This window comes from Oncorhynchus tshawytscha, linkage group LG10, assembly GCF_018296145.1.
Source record: "Oncorhynchus tshawytscha isolate Ot180627B linkage group LG10, Otsh_v2.0, whole genome shotgun sequence".
Classification (NCBI taxonomy): Eukaryota; Metazoa; Chordata; class Actinopteri; order Salmoniformes; family Salmonidae; genus Oncorhynchus; species Oncorhynchus tshawytscha.
In genome coordinates this window covers 69,035,692-69,052,638 of record NC_056438.1, presented here as the reverse complement: position 1 = coordinate 69,052,638, position 16,947 = coordinate 69,035,692, and the positions used below count along the sequence as shown (strand labels likewise).

Sequence of the window (16,947 nt, the reverse complement as noted above, 5' to 3'; positions counted from 1 at the left end):
CCCACCCTCCTGCCTGCTAACTCTCCTGTCTGCCCACCCTCATGTCTGCTCACCCTCCTGCCTGCCTGCCCACTCTCCTGCCTGCCCACCCTCCTGCCTGCCTGCCCACCCTCCTGCCTGCCCACCCTCATGTCTGCTCACCTGTCTCCCCACCCTTCTGCCTGCCCACCCTCCTGCCTGCCCACCCTCCTGCCTGCCCACCCTCATGTCTGCTCACCTGTCTCCCCACCCTCCTGACTGCCCACCCTCCTGCCTGCCCACCCTCATGTCTGCTCACCTGTCTCCCCCACCCTCCTGCCTGCTAACTCTCCTGCCTGCCCACCCTCCTGCCTGCCTGCCCACTCTCCTGCCTGCCCACCCTCCTGCCTGCCTGCCCACTCTCCTGCCTGCCCACTCTCCTGCCTGCCCACTCTCCTGCCTGCCCACCCTCCTGCCTGCCTGCCCACCCTCTTGCCTGCTAACTCTCCTGTCTGCCCACCCTCATGTCTGCTCACCTGCCTGCCCACCCTCCTTTCTGCCGCCTACCCTCCTACCTGCCCACCCTCCTGCCCGCCCACCCTACTGTCTGCCCACCCTCCTGCCTGCTCACCTGTCTGCTCACCCTCCTGCCCGCCCACCCAACTGTCTGCCCACCCTCCTGCCTGCTCACCTGTCTCCCCACCCTCATGCCCGCCCACCCTACTGTCTCCCCACCCTCCTGCCCGCCCACCCTACTGTCTCCCCACCCTCCTGCCTGCCCTCCCTACTGTCTGCCCACCTTCCTGCCCGCCCACCCTCCTATCTGCCCACCCTCCTGTCTGCCCACCCTACTGTCTGCCCACCCTCCTGCCCACCCACCCTACTGTCTGCCCACCCTCCTGCCTGCTCACCTGTCTGCTCACCCTACTGTCTGCCCACCCTCCTGCCTGCTCACCTGTCTGCTCACCCTCCTGTCTGCCCATCCTCCTGCCTGCTCACCTGTCTGCCCACCCTCCTGCCCACCCACCCTACTGTCTGGCCACCCTCCTGCCTGCTCACCTGTCTGCTCACCCTACTGTCTGCCCACCCTACTGTCTGGCCACCCTCCTGCCTGCTCACCCTACTGTCTGCCCACCCTCCTGCCTGCTCACCTGTCTGCTCACCCTCCTGTTTGCCCACCCTCCTGCCTACTCACCCTCCTGCCCGCCCACCCTCCTGCCTGCTCACCTGTCTGCTCACCCTCCTGTTTGCCCACCCTCATGTCTGTCTGTGCATTTGTGTGTTGTACGCAGGAGATTTGTCTCGTTCTCATGCTCATCTGACTCTCTCCAGGGTTATAAAACAATAAGCCTATTTTATACATCTCTTAATTTGTGCGTATGTGTGTGTCAGTGTGTGCATAAATACATACATTTGTGTGTTTGTGCATTGTTCTATCTCTGCCATGTTTGTTTTGCCGTCTGTTTAAGATGCGTCTCTCATCCCCGCTCCCAGATCGATGGCGGTTGAGGATATAAGAGGCAATATTGATTGTAATTTCCTGCAACGCTCATTCCAATCGCCTTCTTATCACCAATCTAATTTCTATCTGCCACGCTGTCAGCAATCCAACAACCACACTGCCAAAAAGAACTAGGGAATAACCAATAAATTAATAACAAATTAATTAATTACCAATACATGAATAATCAAATGAATTAATAACCAATAAATGAATAATCTAGCAAGGCATTCTAACTCCCGCAGAGATAAGCAGGGTGCTTTAATAGAGAGTTTATAATGACTATCAATGTGTAGGTGTTTGTGTGTGTAATGGAGAGTTGATAATGACTCTCAATGTGTATGTGTTTGTGTGTGTGATGGAGAGTTGATCATGACTCTCAATGTGTATGTGTTTGTGTGTGTGATGGAGAGTTGATAATGACTCTCAATGTGTATGTGTTTGTGTGTGTGATGGAGAGTTTATAATGACTATCAATGTGTATGTGTTTGTGTGTGTAATGGAGAGTTGATAATGACTCTCAATGTGTATGTGTTTGTGTGTGTGATGGAGAGTTTATAATGACTCTCAATGTGTATGTGTTTGTATGTGATGGAGAGTTTATAATGACTATCAATGTGTATGTGTTTGTGTGTGTGATGGAGAGTTGATAATGACTCTCAATGTGTATGTGTTTGTATGTGATGGAGAGTTTATAATGACTATCAATGTGTATGTGTTTGTGTGTGTGATGGAGAGTTGATAATGACTCTCAATGTGTATGTGTTTGTATGTGATGGAGAGTTGATAATGACTCTCAAGCTGTATGTGTTTGTATGTGATGGAGAGTTGATAATGACTCTCAATGTGTATGTGTTTGTGTGATGGAGAGTTGATAATGACTCTCAATGTGTATGTGTTTGTGTGTGTGATGGAGAGTTTATAATGACTCTCAATGTGTATGTGTTTGTATGTGATGGAGAGTTTATAATGACTATCAATGTGTATGTGTTTGTGTGTGATGGAGAGTTGATAATGACTCTCAATGTGTATGTGTTTGTATGTGATGGAGAGTTGATAATGACTCTCAATGTGTATGTGTTTGTATGTGATGGAGAGTTGATAATGACTCTCAATGTGTATGTGTTTGTATGTGATGGAGAGTTGATAATGACTCTCAATGTGTATGTGTTTGTGTGTGTGATGGAGAGTTTATAATGACTATCAATGTGTATGTGTTTGTGTGTGATGGAGAGTTGATAATGACTCTCAATGTGTATGTGTTTGTGTGTGATGGAGGGTTGATAATGACTCTCAATGTGTATGTGTTTGTGTGTGATGGAGAGTTGATAATGACTCTCAATGTGTATGTGTTTGTGTGTGATGGAGAGTTGATAATGACTCTCAAGCTGTATGTGTTTGTATGTGATGGAGAGTTGATAATGACTCTCAATGTGTATGTGTTTGTGTGTGTGATGGAGAGTTGATCATGACTCTCAATGTGTATGTGTTTGTATGTGATGGAGAGTTGATAATGACTCTCAATGTGTATGTGTTTGTGTGTGATGGAGGGTTGATAATGACTCTCAATGTGTATGTGTTTGTGTGTAATGGAGAGTTGATAATGACTCTCAATATGTATGTGTTTGTGTGTGATGGAGAGTTGATAATGACTCTCAATGTGTATGTGTTTGTGTGTGATGGAGAGTTGATCATGATTCTCAAGCTGTATGTGTTTGTGTGATGGAGAGTTGATCATGACTCTCAATATGTATGTGTTTGTGTGTAATGGAGAGTTGATCATGACTCTCAAGCTGTATGTGTTTGTATGTGATGGAGAGTTGATAATGACTCTCAATGTGTATGTGTTTGTGTGTAATGGAGAGTTGATAATGACTCTCAATGTGTATGTGTTTGTGTGTAATGGAGAGTTGATAATGACTCTCAATGTGTATGTGTTTGTGTGATGGAGAGTTGATAATGACTCTCAAGCTGTATGTGTTTGTGTGTGTGATGGAGAGTTGATCATGACTCTCAATATGTATGTGTTTGCGTGTGTGATGGAGAGTTGATTATGACTCTCAACCTGTATGTGTTTGTGTGTGATGGAGAGTTGATAATGACTCTCAAGGTGTATGTCTTTGTGTGTGTGATGAGGAGATGATAATGACTCTCAAGGTCTATGTGTTTGTGTGTGTGTGATGGAGAGTTGATAATGACTCTCAAGGTGTGTGTGTTTGTGTGTGATGGAGGGTTGATAATGACTCTCAAGGTGTGTGTGTTTGTGTGTGATGGAGATTTTATAATGACTCTCAGGGTGTATGTGTTTGTGTGTGATGGAGAGTTGATAATGACTCTCAATGTGTATGTGTTTGTGTGTGATGGAGAGTTGATCATGATTCTCAAGCTGTATGTGTTTGTGTGATGGAGAGTTGATCATGACTCTCAATATGTATGTGTTTGTGTGTGTGATGGAGTGTTGATCATGACTCTCAAGGTGTATGTCTTTGTGTGTGTGATGGAGAGTTGATTATGACTCTCAACCTGTATGTGTTTGTGTGTGATGGAGAGTTGATAATGACTCTCAAGGTGTATGTGTTTGTGTGTGTGATGGGGAGTTGATAATGACTCTCAAGGTGTATGTGTTTGTGTGTGTGTGGTTTTGGCTATACCAGATGTCCTCACAAGGATAGTAAAACAAGGAACATTTGGACAAGTGGAGACATTTCACCAGCCACCACAAGGAAAAGGGCGATTTTAGGCTTAGGGGTTAGGTTTAGAGTAAGGTTAGAATTAGGGTTAGGGTTAGAATTAGGGTTAGACGTTAGTAGTTAAGGTTTTGTTCCCACAAAGATTGTAAAACAGCAGGTGCCAAGTCCTGATCTAAATAATGGGTGCTTGTGATTTAGGCGTTTGTGTCGCTGGAGAGTTGATGCTACTAAAGGGGAAAAAAGGAAAGTAATAACTGGGATGTGTTTAGCCGTATCCCACAAGGGATAAGATTCACGTGTTTACTCCTCATACCAGACAAGCATTAGAGGTCTGGTTGAGCCTACAAATGTGATGATCATCTCTTTTCTCCAGTTATTTTCCTCCCTCCTTACTATACCTCTCATTATTGCCCTCTATCTCTCTACCCTTCTTCATCCCTCTCCTTCTGCTTCCACCCCTCATTCACTGTCATCCTCAGACAGATACTCAGACTGGCACTAAGTACTTCTTTCCTGAGTGGTTATACTGCAGTGTAAAAGTGTGAATATTTGGGTCCCTGCCCTCTCTCTCTCTCTCTCTCTCTCTTTCTCTCTCTCTCTCTCTCTCTCTCTAGTGTTGTATTAAAGTGGATATGTGGCCTCCATTTAAGAGTCCAATCTCAAAAAGTACTGCTGCCATGCCCTCTTGGCCAGAGTAAAACACATTCACTGTCTGTCACAGAGAAACCCCATGCCACACAACTAGACTCAATTGCAATTTAACTGGTCTGAGCTAAGGACATAATGACATTATTAGGGTTAGGGTTAGAATTAGGGTTAGACGCATGAAGTACACTACTTTTGACCAGGGCCCCTAAGGTGGACTAAATGATCAGCTTTGTTGAGAAAAAATGATGTATAAAATCTGTGCTACTGTCACCCACCCAGAACCACTGAAAACCTCACTCTTTTTCTCCACTTCAGGGGGTGTTGCAAGAAATCCACACACTACCACTGCACGTTATACACCAGCATATCACATATTCCTCTTGTGCAGCATGTAATATCATCTGGGTTGTCAGAATTAATTGCATTGTCTGAAAAGTGTTCAAAATACACTGAAAACATTCTAAATACATCATCTATACAGATTAAAACTATTTGATGTCAAACAAGTTGACATTGAAGTTAAAGAAAGTTGCTTTAGACATTTACATGATTTTGCTTATCGTTACTTCGGACAAAATCAAGACATCAATATTATTGTAATGCTTTTTGTATAAAGAATCTTACATTTGAGGAAATTCGAAATTTGAAAAGAATCATTCAACAGTTTGACAGCCTAACTATCAGTTGACTCATGTCTCTTCCATCTCTTTAAAGAGAGACTTGTGGCTTAGCATGAGAGGTGTGGTGAGTGATGCGTGCGTGTGTGTGTGTGTGTGTGTCTGTGTGTGTGTGTGTGTGTGTGTGTGTGTGTGTGTGTGTGTGTGTGTGTGTGTGTGTGTGTGTGTGTGTGTGTGTGTGTGTGTGTGTGTGTGTGTGTGTGTGTGTGTGTGTGTGTGTGAGTGAGTGTGTGTGTTGATGCGCTTGTGGTGAGGGGTCTTTTTGTGATGATCTTCCGTTCATAGTGAACTCTCATATTTTCCACTCTAAGCCATGACAGAGTGACTCTACTAGCCACAGAGTGGGTGACAAGCCAAAGGGTGGGCGTGAGAGGGGTGTGGAGGAAGACGAGGAGGAAGAGGAAAGAGCCTAAAGGTGTGGGTGGGACTTCCTCTACCTATAAAGTCAGGGCTAGGAGATAGCCTATCAGTCAAAACAGCACATTAAGACTACTAAACCTAAAAACTTTCAAATCTGATCACTTTCACCAGCTGAAGATGAGGTTGAGTCTGGTGTTCTGCACTTGGCTCTGTGTAGCCTCATGGATGGCCGGGGTCTATGCAAGTGAGTACTTACCTATAGTTCTATGAGTGAAAGTGTGTGTGTCTGTGTGTACGTATGTATTATGTACCTGTGTGTAAACTAGTAATGTGTAACCATAATAGATTATTCTCTTTCTGTCCCCTGTATAGATGTTGGACCCATCAAGAGCTGTTGTCTTCAGCTGTCACAGACAAGAGTCCACCCTAATAACGTAGTGGACTACAACGTACAAACTACAGTGCTGTGTCCCATCGACGCTATAGTGTCAGTACACTACAATAATATTTCCTACACTGTCATACTACACCGTAAATATTAGGATGTGTCCAACGATGCTATTGTGGGTATCCTACAATATACAGACCCACTGGTTTTACTCCACTACCAATGTCTTCACCAGGAAATGACAAAGTAAATAAAAATGACCTCCCCGAAGTGGAAAAGATTGACATCTTGATCTATTCCAGGTTACACACCATAGGCAGGAAGAGGATCTGCGCTGACCCAGGAAGGGATTGGGTGAGGAAGGCTGTGGGAACGGTGGATGAAGCCAGAATGATCAAGAGAGAGGAGGAGGAGGGAAAGGAGAGAGAGACAGTGACCAAGGGACCGGCAGTGCCACGCAAACACGGAAAAGGACAAAAGAAGGGAGGCAAAAAGGGAAAGGGGAAAGGAGGGAAGAGGGGAGGAAAGAGAAATGGAAGAGGGCACAAGAGAACTGGTAGGCTAACTGAGAACCTTGATGTTAGGTCTAAAAGGTGGACTTCAGCATCTAGGAAATGATCACAATGAGATCAAAGCAGTATGGTGACAAGGACGTCTACCTATGATGGCATGTTGTAAGTGCAATTTTATCCATGACAAATTTTTATTTTCAATGTGGACACAAAGTTGTTTTTGTCACTGATAAATGGGACCAATGCTAATTAAGTTGAACAATATTACTGTTTAGTGAAAAATGTACTGGAGGCTAGTTTAAGCAAGAATCCTTAGTTTCTACATACATTTTGGACTAAATGAATGATATATACTCATACATTCTTTATAAATATAACTTATAAACGCTTATAAATGCTTTTAAGTAAAAATAGTGTAGACATTGTTCATGTAAATGACTATTGTAGCTGGAAACGGCTCATTTTTAATGGAATATCTACATAGGTTATATCTACATTAGTAGGAATATCTACATTAGCCCATTATCAGCAACCATCACTCCTGTGTTCCAAAGGCACATTGTGTTAGCTAATCCAAGTTTATCATTTTAAAAGGCTAATTGATCATTAGAAAACCCTTTTGCAATTATGTTAGCACAGCTGAAAACTGTTGTTCTGATTAAAGAAGCAATAAAACAGACCTTCTTTAGTCTAGTTGAGTATCTGGAGCATCAGCATTTGCGGGTTCGATTACAGGCTCAAAAACAAAGACCTTCCTTCTGAAACTCGTCAGTCTATTCTTGTTCTGAGAAATGAAGGCTATTCCATGTGAGAAATTGCCAAGAAACTGATGATCTGGTACAACGATGTGTACTACCTTGTTCACAGAATAGCGCAAACTGGCCCTAACCAGAATAGAAAGAGGAGTGGGAGGCCCCGGTGCACAACAGCAAGAGGACAAGTACATTAGAGTCTCTGCCTAGAAAGCCAGCATCCCGGATGCTTGGATTAGCTAACACAACATGCCATTTTTTATTTTATTTTACCTTTATTTAACTAGGCAAGTCAGTTAAGAACAAATTCTTATTTTCAATAACGGCCTAGGAACAGTGGGTTAACTGCCTGTTCAGGGGCAGAACGACAGATTTGTACCTTGTCAGCTCGGGGGTTTGAACTTGCAACCTTCCGGTTACAAGTCCAACGCTCTGACCACTAGCAAGGCTACCCTGCCGCCCCATTGGAACACAGGAGTGAGGGTTGCTGATAATGGGCCTCTGTACGCCTATGTAGATATCCATAAAGAATCTGCAGTTTCCAGCTACAATAGTCATTTACAACAATAACAATGTCTACACTGTATTCCTGATCAATTTGATGTTATTTAATGGACAAAAAAATGTGCTTTTCTTTCAATAACAAGGACATTTCTAAGTAATGCCAAACTTTTGAAGGGTAGTGTCCATACAGACATACATACAGACATACATACACATACCATTATACACACATATATATACATAAACAATCATACATATACACATATATATATATACATACATACACAGACACTTCTTTTTAGAATATGCCTTTATTATTCCCCGTAAACCCTTTCACCCCTCCCCCAATAGGAGTAAACTAATAAACAATACCACTTAGGCTTCTAACTTCAGTTTTTACATAATATATACATTTCACAGACACAATCTATTTTACAATAGTTATATTTTCTTTGTTTTTAGTCCTGGCTTTCTTCTATTTTTGATTCTAGCATGTATTGACTCAGGGGTGTGAACACTTATGTAAATGTTACTTCTGTATTTTCTTTTTAATACATTAGCAAAAAAATCTAAAAACAAGTTTTCACTTTGTCATTATCGGGTATTGTGTGTAGATGGGTGAGAATTTAAAAAAATATTATCCATTTTGAATTCAGGCTGTAACGCAACAAACATTTGAATAAGTCAAGGGTATGAATAATTTCTTAAGGCACTGTATCTACTCGGTTGTTCTCAGGAAAACAAAACAAATACATAGAAATACATACTTTTTGTGCCAAACACGATATGCAAGATCAAGACAGCCTGACACAATAAAACTTTTTCTGTCAGAAGCATTTTTCATGAATAATTAACTAGGCCTACAGTCTTAGAAGAAAAGGTGCTGTATAGAACATAAAGGGGTCTTCGGCTGTCTCCAAAGGATAACCCTTTGACAAACTCTTCTTGGTTTTTGCTTCCAGGTAGACCCGTTTTGGGTTCCATGTAGAACCCTCTGTGGAAAGGGTTCTACCTGGAAACGAAAAAAGTTCTACCTGGAAGCAAAAACGGTTTTACCTGGAACCAAAAAGGGTTCTCCTAAGGGGACAGCAGAAGAACCCATTTGGAACAATTCTTTCTAAAAGTGTAACTGGGCATATGATGGAAGATGGCTAATACATTAAGCAATGATAATAACACAGGGCCCGTGAGAGAATGTGTGTAGCTGTGGTTTCAGCCACAGATCTCTGTCTTAAATGTAGATAGAGCCTAGCTGATGTGACACAGGAAATGTTTGCTTCCTTTCAAACTTGTTCTCTGCTTTCTTAATAACCACTGAGGTGCTTATAGTTAGTTTTCTTTTTATTGCTGCCTCTGTCTCTGGTGATGATCCCTCGGTCTTGACCTTTCTTTAGTCTCTGTACCCTTTGAAAGTCCCCCCTACTTACTGGTGCAAGTCCCATACAGTTCTGTAATTAATGGGCTACTAGCTTATATCACAACATTCCTGAAAATGTGGTAATTTAAGATATAAAACGGGACTTGCACGCAGGACTTTCATATGGTATAAGAAAATATAAGAGGATGTCAAATGAAACCGTATCAAATTTTATTGGTCACATACACTTGGTTAGCAGATATTAATGTAAGTATAGGGAAATGCTTGTGCTTCTAGTTCCAACAATGCAGTAATATCTAACAAGTAATATCTAACAATTCCCCACAACTACCTATTACACACAAATCTAACAAGTAATCTAACAATTCCCCACCAACTACCTAGTACACACAAATCTAAAGGGATGAATGAAAATATGTACATATAAATATATGGATGAGCGATGGCCGAGCGGCATAGGCAAGATGCAATAGATTATATAAATACAGTATATACATGTGATATGAGTAAAGTAAGATATGTAAACATTATTAAAGTGGCATTATTTAAAGTGGCATTGTTTAAAGTGACTAGTGATCAATTTATTAAAGTGTTCAGTGATTGGGTCTCAGTGAAGGCAGCAGCCTCTCTTAGTTAGTGATGTCTATTTAACAGTCTGATGGCCTTGAGATAGAAGCTGTTTTTCAATTCCTCAGTCCCAGCTTTGATGGACCTGTACTCTCCTTCTGGATGATAGCGGTGTGAACAGGCAGTGGCTCGGGTGGTTGTTGTCCTTGATTATCTTTTTGGCCTTTCTGTGATAACGGGTGTTGTAGGTGTCATGGAGGGCAGGTAGTTTGCCCCCGGTGATGCTGTATGCAGACCGCACCACCTTCTGGACAGCCTTGGGGTTGAGGGCGGACCAGTTGCCGTACCAGGCTGTGATACAGCTCGACAGGATGCTCTCGATTGTGCATCTGTAAAAGTTTTGGGTGACAGGCCAAATTTCTTCAGCCTCCTGAGGTTGAAGAGGCACTGTTGCGCTTTCTTCACTACACTGTCTGTGTGGGTGGACCATTTCAGTTTGTCTGTGATGTGTACGCCCAGGAACTTAAAACTTTCCACCTTCTCCACTGCTGTCCCTTTGATGTGGATAGGGGGTGGGTGCACCCTCTGCTGTTTCCTGAAGTCCACGATCATCTCCTTTGTTTTGTTGACATTGATAAACCATTATAATGTGACTTGCAGGCTTGATGTGGTCTGTAAACCAGGAGTTTCAGACCACTGAATTAGGTTGTAAGTAGGCCCTCAAAGAAAGGCCTTATGATTTATGTAATGTATAGTTTCAAGTTTCAATGTTTATTTGCCACATGTACAGGATGCAAAAGGTATAAAACAGTACAGATGAATTCTAACATAAAGAAAATATGCAAATAAGGTAGAATAAATTCTAAAGTTGAATTGTATGTTCACTCAACCGAAAATTCGAAGTTGAGTGAACATACAATTGAACTTGAGAATGTATGTTGGTTCAGCTATATGCTCAAATGTTGAGCAAACTCTTAATCCTATTGCAGCTGGTTGCCTTATAAGTGTACGTTGAATCAACATACTGTATTTTGTTGTACAGTGCACTGTACTTGAATGCTAATTTGTTGCGCAAACTCACAATCCTACTGCATCTGGTTGCCTTATAATTGTACGTTGAATCAACATACTGTATTATGTGGTACAGTGCACTGTTCACAGAGATTTCATCTGAAGTTATTCTTTGACTGGCACCTTTTCCCTGTACTTGAGACGAGACAGGCCTGGCACCCCAGTCACAGATGATGACGACAAAGCAGAACTATAGATACAGGTACAGTAGCAACAAAGACTCAGAATCAGACAGACTCTCATCCCTTCGAAGAACAGACAAGTCTCAAACAAACTCTTGTGGCCTAATCACTTAGAAAAAGCAATAAAGTCAGTCCAAATCATTGCTACCAGGGTTGTAGTATCAACAAGTGATTGTTTTCTAATCTCCCTCCAGATTGAGTGGCTTTATGTAAATGTATTTCATTAATAATAGGAGTCAAAATGAAGGTACAGTTTACTTTAAGTGCCTTTCAAGACACCCAATGAGGGTACTCTGCATACAAGTGGCATTATACAATACAATAAATAATATGGTAATATTAGCAGATGCTTATATCCAAAAAGACTCATAGTTAACACATGCAGTATGTTATTGCACAGTTAATTTGGAAAGTATTCAGACCCCTTGACTTTTCCCACATTTTGTTACATTACAGCCTTATTCTAAAATTAAACATATATATCCTCCTCAATCTACACACAATACACGTTTTTTGAATTTTTTGCAAATGTTTTAAAAATAAAAAACTGAAATAGCTTCTTTACATAAGTATTTAGAGCCTTTGCTATGAGCTCAGTTATATCCTGTTTCCACTGACACCATTGTGATGTTTCTACAACTTCATTGGAGTCCACCTGTGGTAAATTCAGTTGACTTGGAAATCATTTGGAAAAGCACACAGCTGTCGATATAAGGTCCAACAGTTGTCAGAGCAAAAAACAAGCCATGAGTTCGAAGGAATTGTCTGTAGAGCTCCGAGACAGGATTGTGTCGAGGCACAGATCTGGAGAAGGGTACCAAAACATGTCTGCAGCATTGAAGGATATTAAGAACACAGTGGCCTCAATTATTCTTAAATGGAAGAAGTTTGGAACCACCAAGACTCTTCCTAGAGCTGGCCGCCTGGCCAAACTGACCAATCGGGGGAAAAGGGCCTTGGTCAGGGAGGTGACCAAGAGTACAATGGTCACTCTGATAGAGCTCATACCCAAGAAGACTCGAGGCTGTAATCGCTGCCAAAGGTGTTTCAATACTTTTCAATACTTTTGTAAATTTAGTTATTTTTAATTTTTATTTTATATATTTGCTAACATTTCTAAATAGCTGTTTTTTCTTTGTCATTATGGGGTATTGTGTGTAGATTGATAAGGGGGCAATAAACATTTTAATCAATTTTAGAATAAGGCTGTAATGTAACAAAATGTGGAAAAAGTCAAGTGGTCTGAATACTTTCCGAATGCCCTGTACATTTCACTATGTTGTGTGACTTACACACAACCATACACATAATAGTATTCATACTGCACATAGTGATGTGACTTGTAATGGGGGTGTTAGTGGCTGTTCAGAGGGGAGGGGAAAACCTGCTGTGGCATGTAAGAACATCCACTATACCTCAAACAGTCATATTAACTCCACAAAGGCCAATCACCCAAAACCCCCACGGTTAACAGAGATAGACCCATAACTTTCTCTCCTCCCACATGTAGTAACCTATTTACAGATACGTGTTAGTAAGTACACCACATGCTAACCGATTGCTCCACTGGAGCTCCAACCACGTGTAATTGTACATGGTGATTTGGTGGAAACAGCATGCCGACTGTAATTAAATCCCCCATAGCTTTCCCTCTGCCACCCACTGACCAATTGTAGATTTTTTTCTGAACTGATGAGCAAGTACTTGAGAAACGTGTCCTGTTTCAAATTCTGTATAAAGTTCAGATTCAGGGTAAGGTTAAAGTTCAAGTTGTGGGTTAAAAGCATTTGCGTAACATTTGCATCTATCCTTCTGTCCTTTGTAGCATGGCCAGATGTGTTGTCCATTGAACTTATGGGTCTTGTGGGTCATCAGTGAGACAAGCAAAGTGACTAATATACCTACAGCAGTCACATGCAGTAGCCAGCAGAAAATGTCACCTTCTGCTTTAATTTACTTTTAAACTCAATGAATCAATAGAACTGGTTGTATTTACTTTGCTTTAATTTCACTAAGAGTTTTAAAGGACATCACATGATATTGTACAGTACACATCCATTACTAATGTCTGGCAACCATCTGGGTGATGTTTGACAGCCGTTTTGCACAAGAACCATCACCAGATGGACAACAAATCAACCCTTACAAAGAAACATTATACATTATTTAGGCATACTGGCAAATAGTCAGCAAATTTAAGTGAATTTGGAAGTGAATAGAAGTGAATTGAATTGATTAATTGATTAATTGATAAATATATTAAGATACTCGGTAACACTTTATTTAGATAGAGCATCTACAGATGGACTATCATCAACATTTCAAATAGCTATTTACTAACCTTTACACTTATTCTAACCCTAAACTTAACCCTTACCTTAACCCTAACCCAAACCTTAACCCTTACCCTGACCTTTATTATAAACCTAACCATTACCCTAATCGTCACCTTAGCAAGCACTTGCTTATCTAAAGATTGTTTGTTGATAGTATGTCCATCTTAAACATCTACAGATGGACTACCCAAATAAATTGTGACCAGATATTCATTAAAGTGACATAAATATTGTACATTGTAAAAATAATAATAATAAAAAAAACAGTGTTATAAGCACAGCATTTTGAGAATGTTCAAATATTCAAAGTCAATAGTCTAATTTACTATGAGGTAACTGGAACACTCTATGTTCTTCATTGTCTTGTGGTGAGAGTCGTTGGCCATTGAGATGCAATTTTGGGGTTGTGAGCTGAAAATGTTGTTTTGTGAGGGTTGTATTTTGCTGGTTGTGCGGCGGTGGTTGTAGTAGTAGTAGTTGATGTGATGTGATGTTTTTTCAGTGTGTGAGGCTTGTTCTTATTGTCCAGGTACTGCATGGTTTTCTTTGCCCAGGGGTTGGAAGGGTCAGAGCAGATTCGTATGCCTTTCACTGTGACAAACCTGGGGGGGTAATGGTCACAACAGAGACACACAATCAGGACTTTAACAATTTCCTTGTACTCGGTGCACCTGTATGTAATGCATATGAATGCATCAGTGTCTTCTATCCCCCGTAGTGCATTTATAAAATGTTCACTGCTTGACTTGATTGAAACATTCACAGCAGCTCAAATAAACACCTATGAGAGGTTATAAGTACTTACGTCACTGCCTTGATGTTACACATAGCTGTGTCTTGTATGTAGTAGCGCTTGATCAGGTCACGACGCACCATAGTGCCTTTCATCTCTATACAGCACGGAGTTACTGCTCCACTGGCTAGAAGCGAGAGAAGAGTTTCATCATCATCATCATCATCATAATCCTCCATTTACATTGTAGTTAAAACACATTATTTTCAAGGATTTTAACATAATCATCGCCATTATCATCAATTTGAATCATAAATTTACTTCATATGCTAAAACAAACAGCATCTTAAGTGAAATCTGACACGATCTAATACAATGCATGATAAGAGAATACACGCACCATGAGAAGAAGAAGTGGACATCAGTAGAGTTGTGCTGAAGAGGAGCAAGAGAGAGCGGAGGCCCATCATTCTGTCTGAATCGCTCACTCTGAGAGTTTGCAGATGTGTGACTTTCACCAGAACTGCAGCTCTTTTTAAGCCCATCAACACCACACACTCATACACAGAGAGAGACATGCCATACACAAATACTTTCCTACACTCAGACAGCATCAAAATCTGGTTTCCTCCCACAGACCCCCCTAACTGTCTCCCCCCCACTCTCACTCTCTCTCATCACTGATGACAGGACAGATTTCCATTCCTGTAGCAATAGATTTCTAGTTATACTGAGAGACTGGTTTAATGCATGTGCAGAAGGAAAAACAGAGAGAAGTGCTGTTTTGGTAAGAATTGGCATGACAAAATGCATAACTGTGTCTTAGTATTGGTGTTGGTAAGAGGGTTGAATGAAAGCCCCATGTACTATAGCATTTGAGGCTCAGCACAAGGTAAGGTGAGAACACAATTTTAGGAGGTGTCACACACCCAAATGGAAAATTGGGTTTGAGTGGGACGTTAAACAATTCACACCCCAACCCTGACAAACTGAAAAGATTAAGGGAGATTTAATAGTGTACAGTAGTGGTGTTAGTTTCTACTGCGGCAGATGACAAAAACTGAAACTTCACTCACTGTGTGGGTGTCAGTGACTTACCACAACCGTAAAACAAGATGTCAGAAGTTGCCAATTACCTTTTCTCTTCATATCACTAGTTTGCAGCAGTGAAAATACATGTAATCAACTCATATACACCCAAATACAGTATGCTACAATTGTAGGATCTTAATTTGAGCACTTTTGTTTCAGAGAATTTTTGCTGCACGGCAGGAAATGAAAACTTGCAGTATATTCAATGTTTTAAAACTTCTTCAGGCTAGGGTCCTTTTTTCTGAATTTCCGACTGACTGACGTGCCCTAGGTAAACCACCTGTTACACAGGCCCAGAAGCTAGGATATGCATATAATTGATACCATTGGATAGAAAACACTGACGTTTGTAGAAATGTTAAAATAATGTATGAGACTATAACACAATAGATATGGTAGGAGAAAATACAAAGAAAAACCAACCCGTTTTTTTTTGAGAGCCCATGCTCTTCCGATGGAACGTATAGGGTCATATCCAAATCCAGCTCCCAGATTGCAATACCTACGGCTTCCACTCGATGTCAACAGTCTTTGTTCAAAGTTTCAGGCTTGTTTCTTCCCAAACTAGGAAACATTTTGAGTTTTAGTACTGTAAGTCAGAGTTGGAAATCAGTCTGTGCGTGCGCCACGAAGAGGACGCACACGTGCTAATTTTGCTTTCCTATTGAACATACTTCTTTCCATATGAAATATTATAGTTTAATTACATTTTAGGTTATCTGAGGATTGATTAGAAAAATATTTTGGCTTGTTTTAACAAAGTTTAGCGGTAGCTTTTTGGATTCCTTTCTCTGCATGTTGAACGAGTGGATTACACAAATCAATGGCGCCAACTAAACTGACTTTTTGGCATATAAAAAAGGATTTTATCTAACAAAACGACCATACATGTTGTAGCTGGGACCCTTTGGATTGCAAATCAGAGGAAGATTTTCAAAAAGTAAGTGAATTTGAATCGCTATTTGTAATTTTATGACGCCTGTGCCGGTGGAAAAACATGTTGATATGGGACGCAGTCCACAAACAATCACATGGCATGCTTTCGCTGTAATGCCTATTGTAAATCGGACAATGCAGTTAGATGAAGAAGAGTTTAAGCTTTTAAGTACCTAATAGTTTAATATCCATAACTTTATGATTATTTATTTGAATTGCGCGCCCTCCTATTTCACCGGGAGTTGTCGACAGGTGTCCGGCTGGCGGGACGCCTAGCCCCAAGAAGTATTTTAAAATACTTTAAAAAATGTCTAACTTGTTTTGCCATAACAAAACATTTAATCCACATAATAATGAACATCTCCTTTTGCTGCAGGATTATTTTCCGGCTGTAGCAAACTGGCTCAAATGAAGAAACTATATCTGTACTGTTACAATATAAACCGTTTACCAATAGCTAATTTACTATTTCATAATGGTTTATCAAATCAAAGTGTGTTTGTCACATGTGCCCAATACAAGAGGTGTAGACCTTATAGTGAAATGCTTACTTACAAGCAGTTGTAAGAAAATACCCCCCAAAAGTAAGAGATAAGAATAACAAATGATTACAGAGCAGCAGTAAATAACAATAGCGGGGATATATACTGGGGGTACAGGTA

General features: G+C 41.0%; 1 protein-coding gene and 1 pseudogene across 1 annotated transcript; one reads left to right on the top strand and one right to left on the bottom strand.

Annotated features, from left to right (window-relative positions):
• Positions 1-5,906: 5,906 nt before the first annotated feature.
• Positions 5,907-7,358, top strand: LOC112261142 (eotaxin). Its single transcript, XM_024436479.2, has 3 exons — positions 5,907-6,078; positions 6,207-6,321; positions 6,525-7,358. The coding sequence occupies exons 1-3, from the start codon at positions 6,012-6,014 to the stop codon at positions 6,838-6,840; spliced, it is 498 nt and encodes a 165-aa protein (XP_024292247.1). The 5' UTR covers positions 5,907-6,011; the 3' UTR covers positions 6,841-7,358.
• A 5,739-nt stretch (positions 7,359-13,097) lies between these two features.
• On the bottom strand, positions 13,098-14,841 carry LOC112261141 (annotated as a pseudogene).
• Between the last annotated feature and the right edge of the window lie 2,106 nt (positions 14,842-16,947).

Bases quoted from the DNA above. Each gene is read 5' to 3' on its own strand.
- LOC112261142 (XM_024436479.2), top strand. From the start codon at position 6,012: ATGAGGTTGAGTCTGGTGTTCTGCACTTGGCTCTGTGTAGCCTCATGG. The intron at 6,079-6,206 runs GTGAGTACTTAC...TCCCCTGTATAG, and splicing joins GATGGCCGGGGTCTATGCAA to ATGTTGGACCCATCAAGAGC. The intron at 6,322-6,524 runs GTCAGTACACTA...GATCTATTCCAG, and splicing joins TGTCCCATCGACGCTATAGT to GTTACACACCATAGGCAGGA.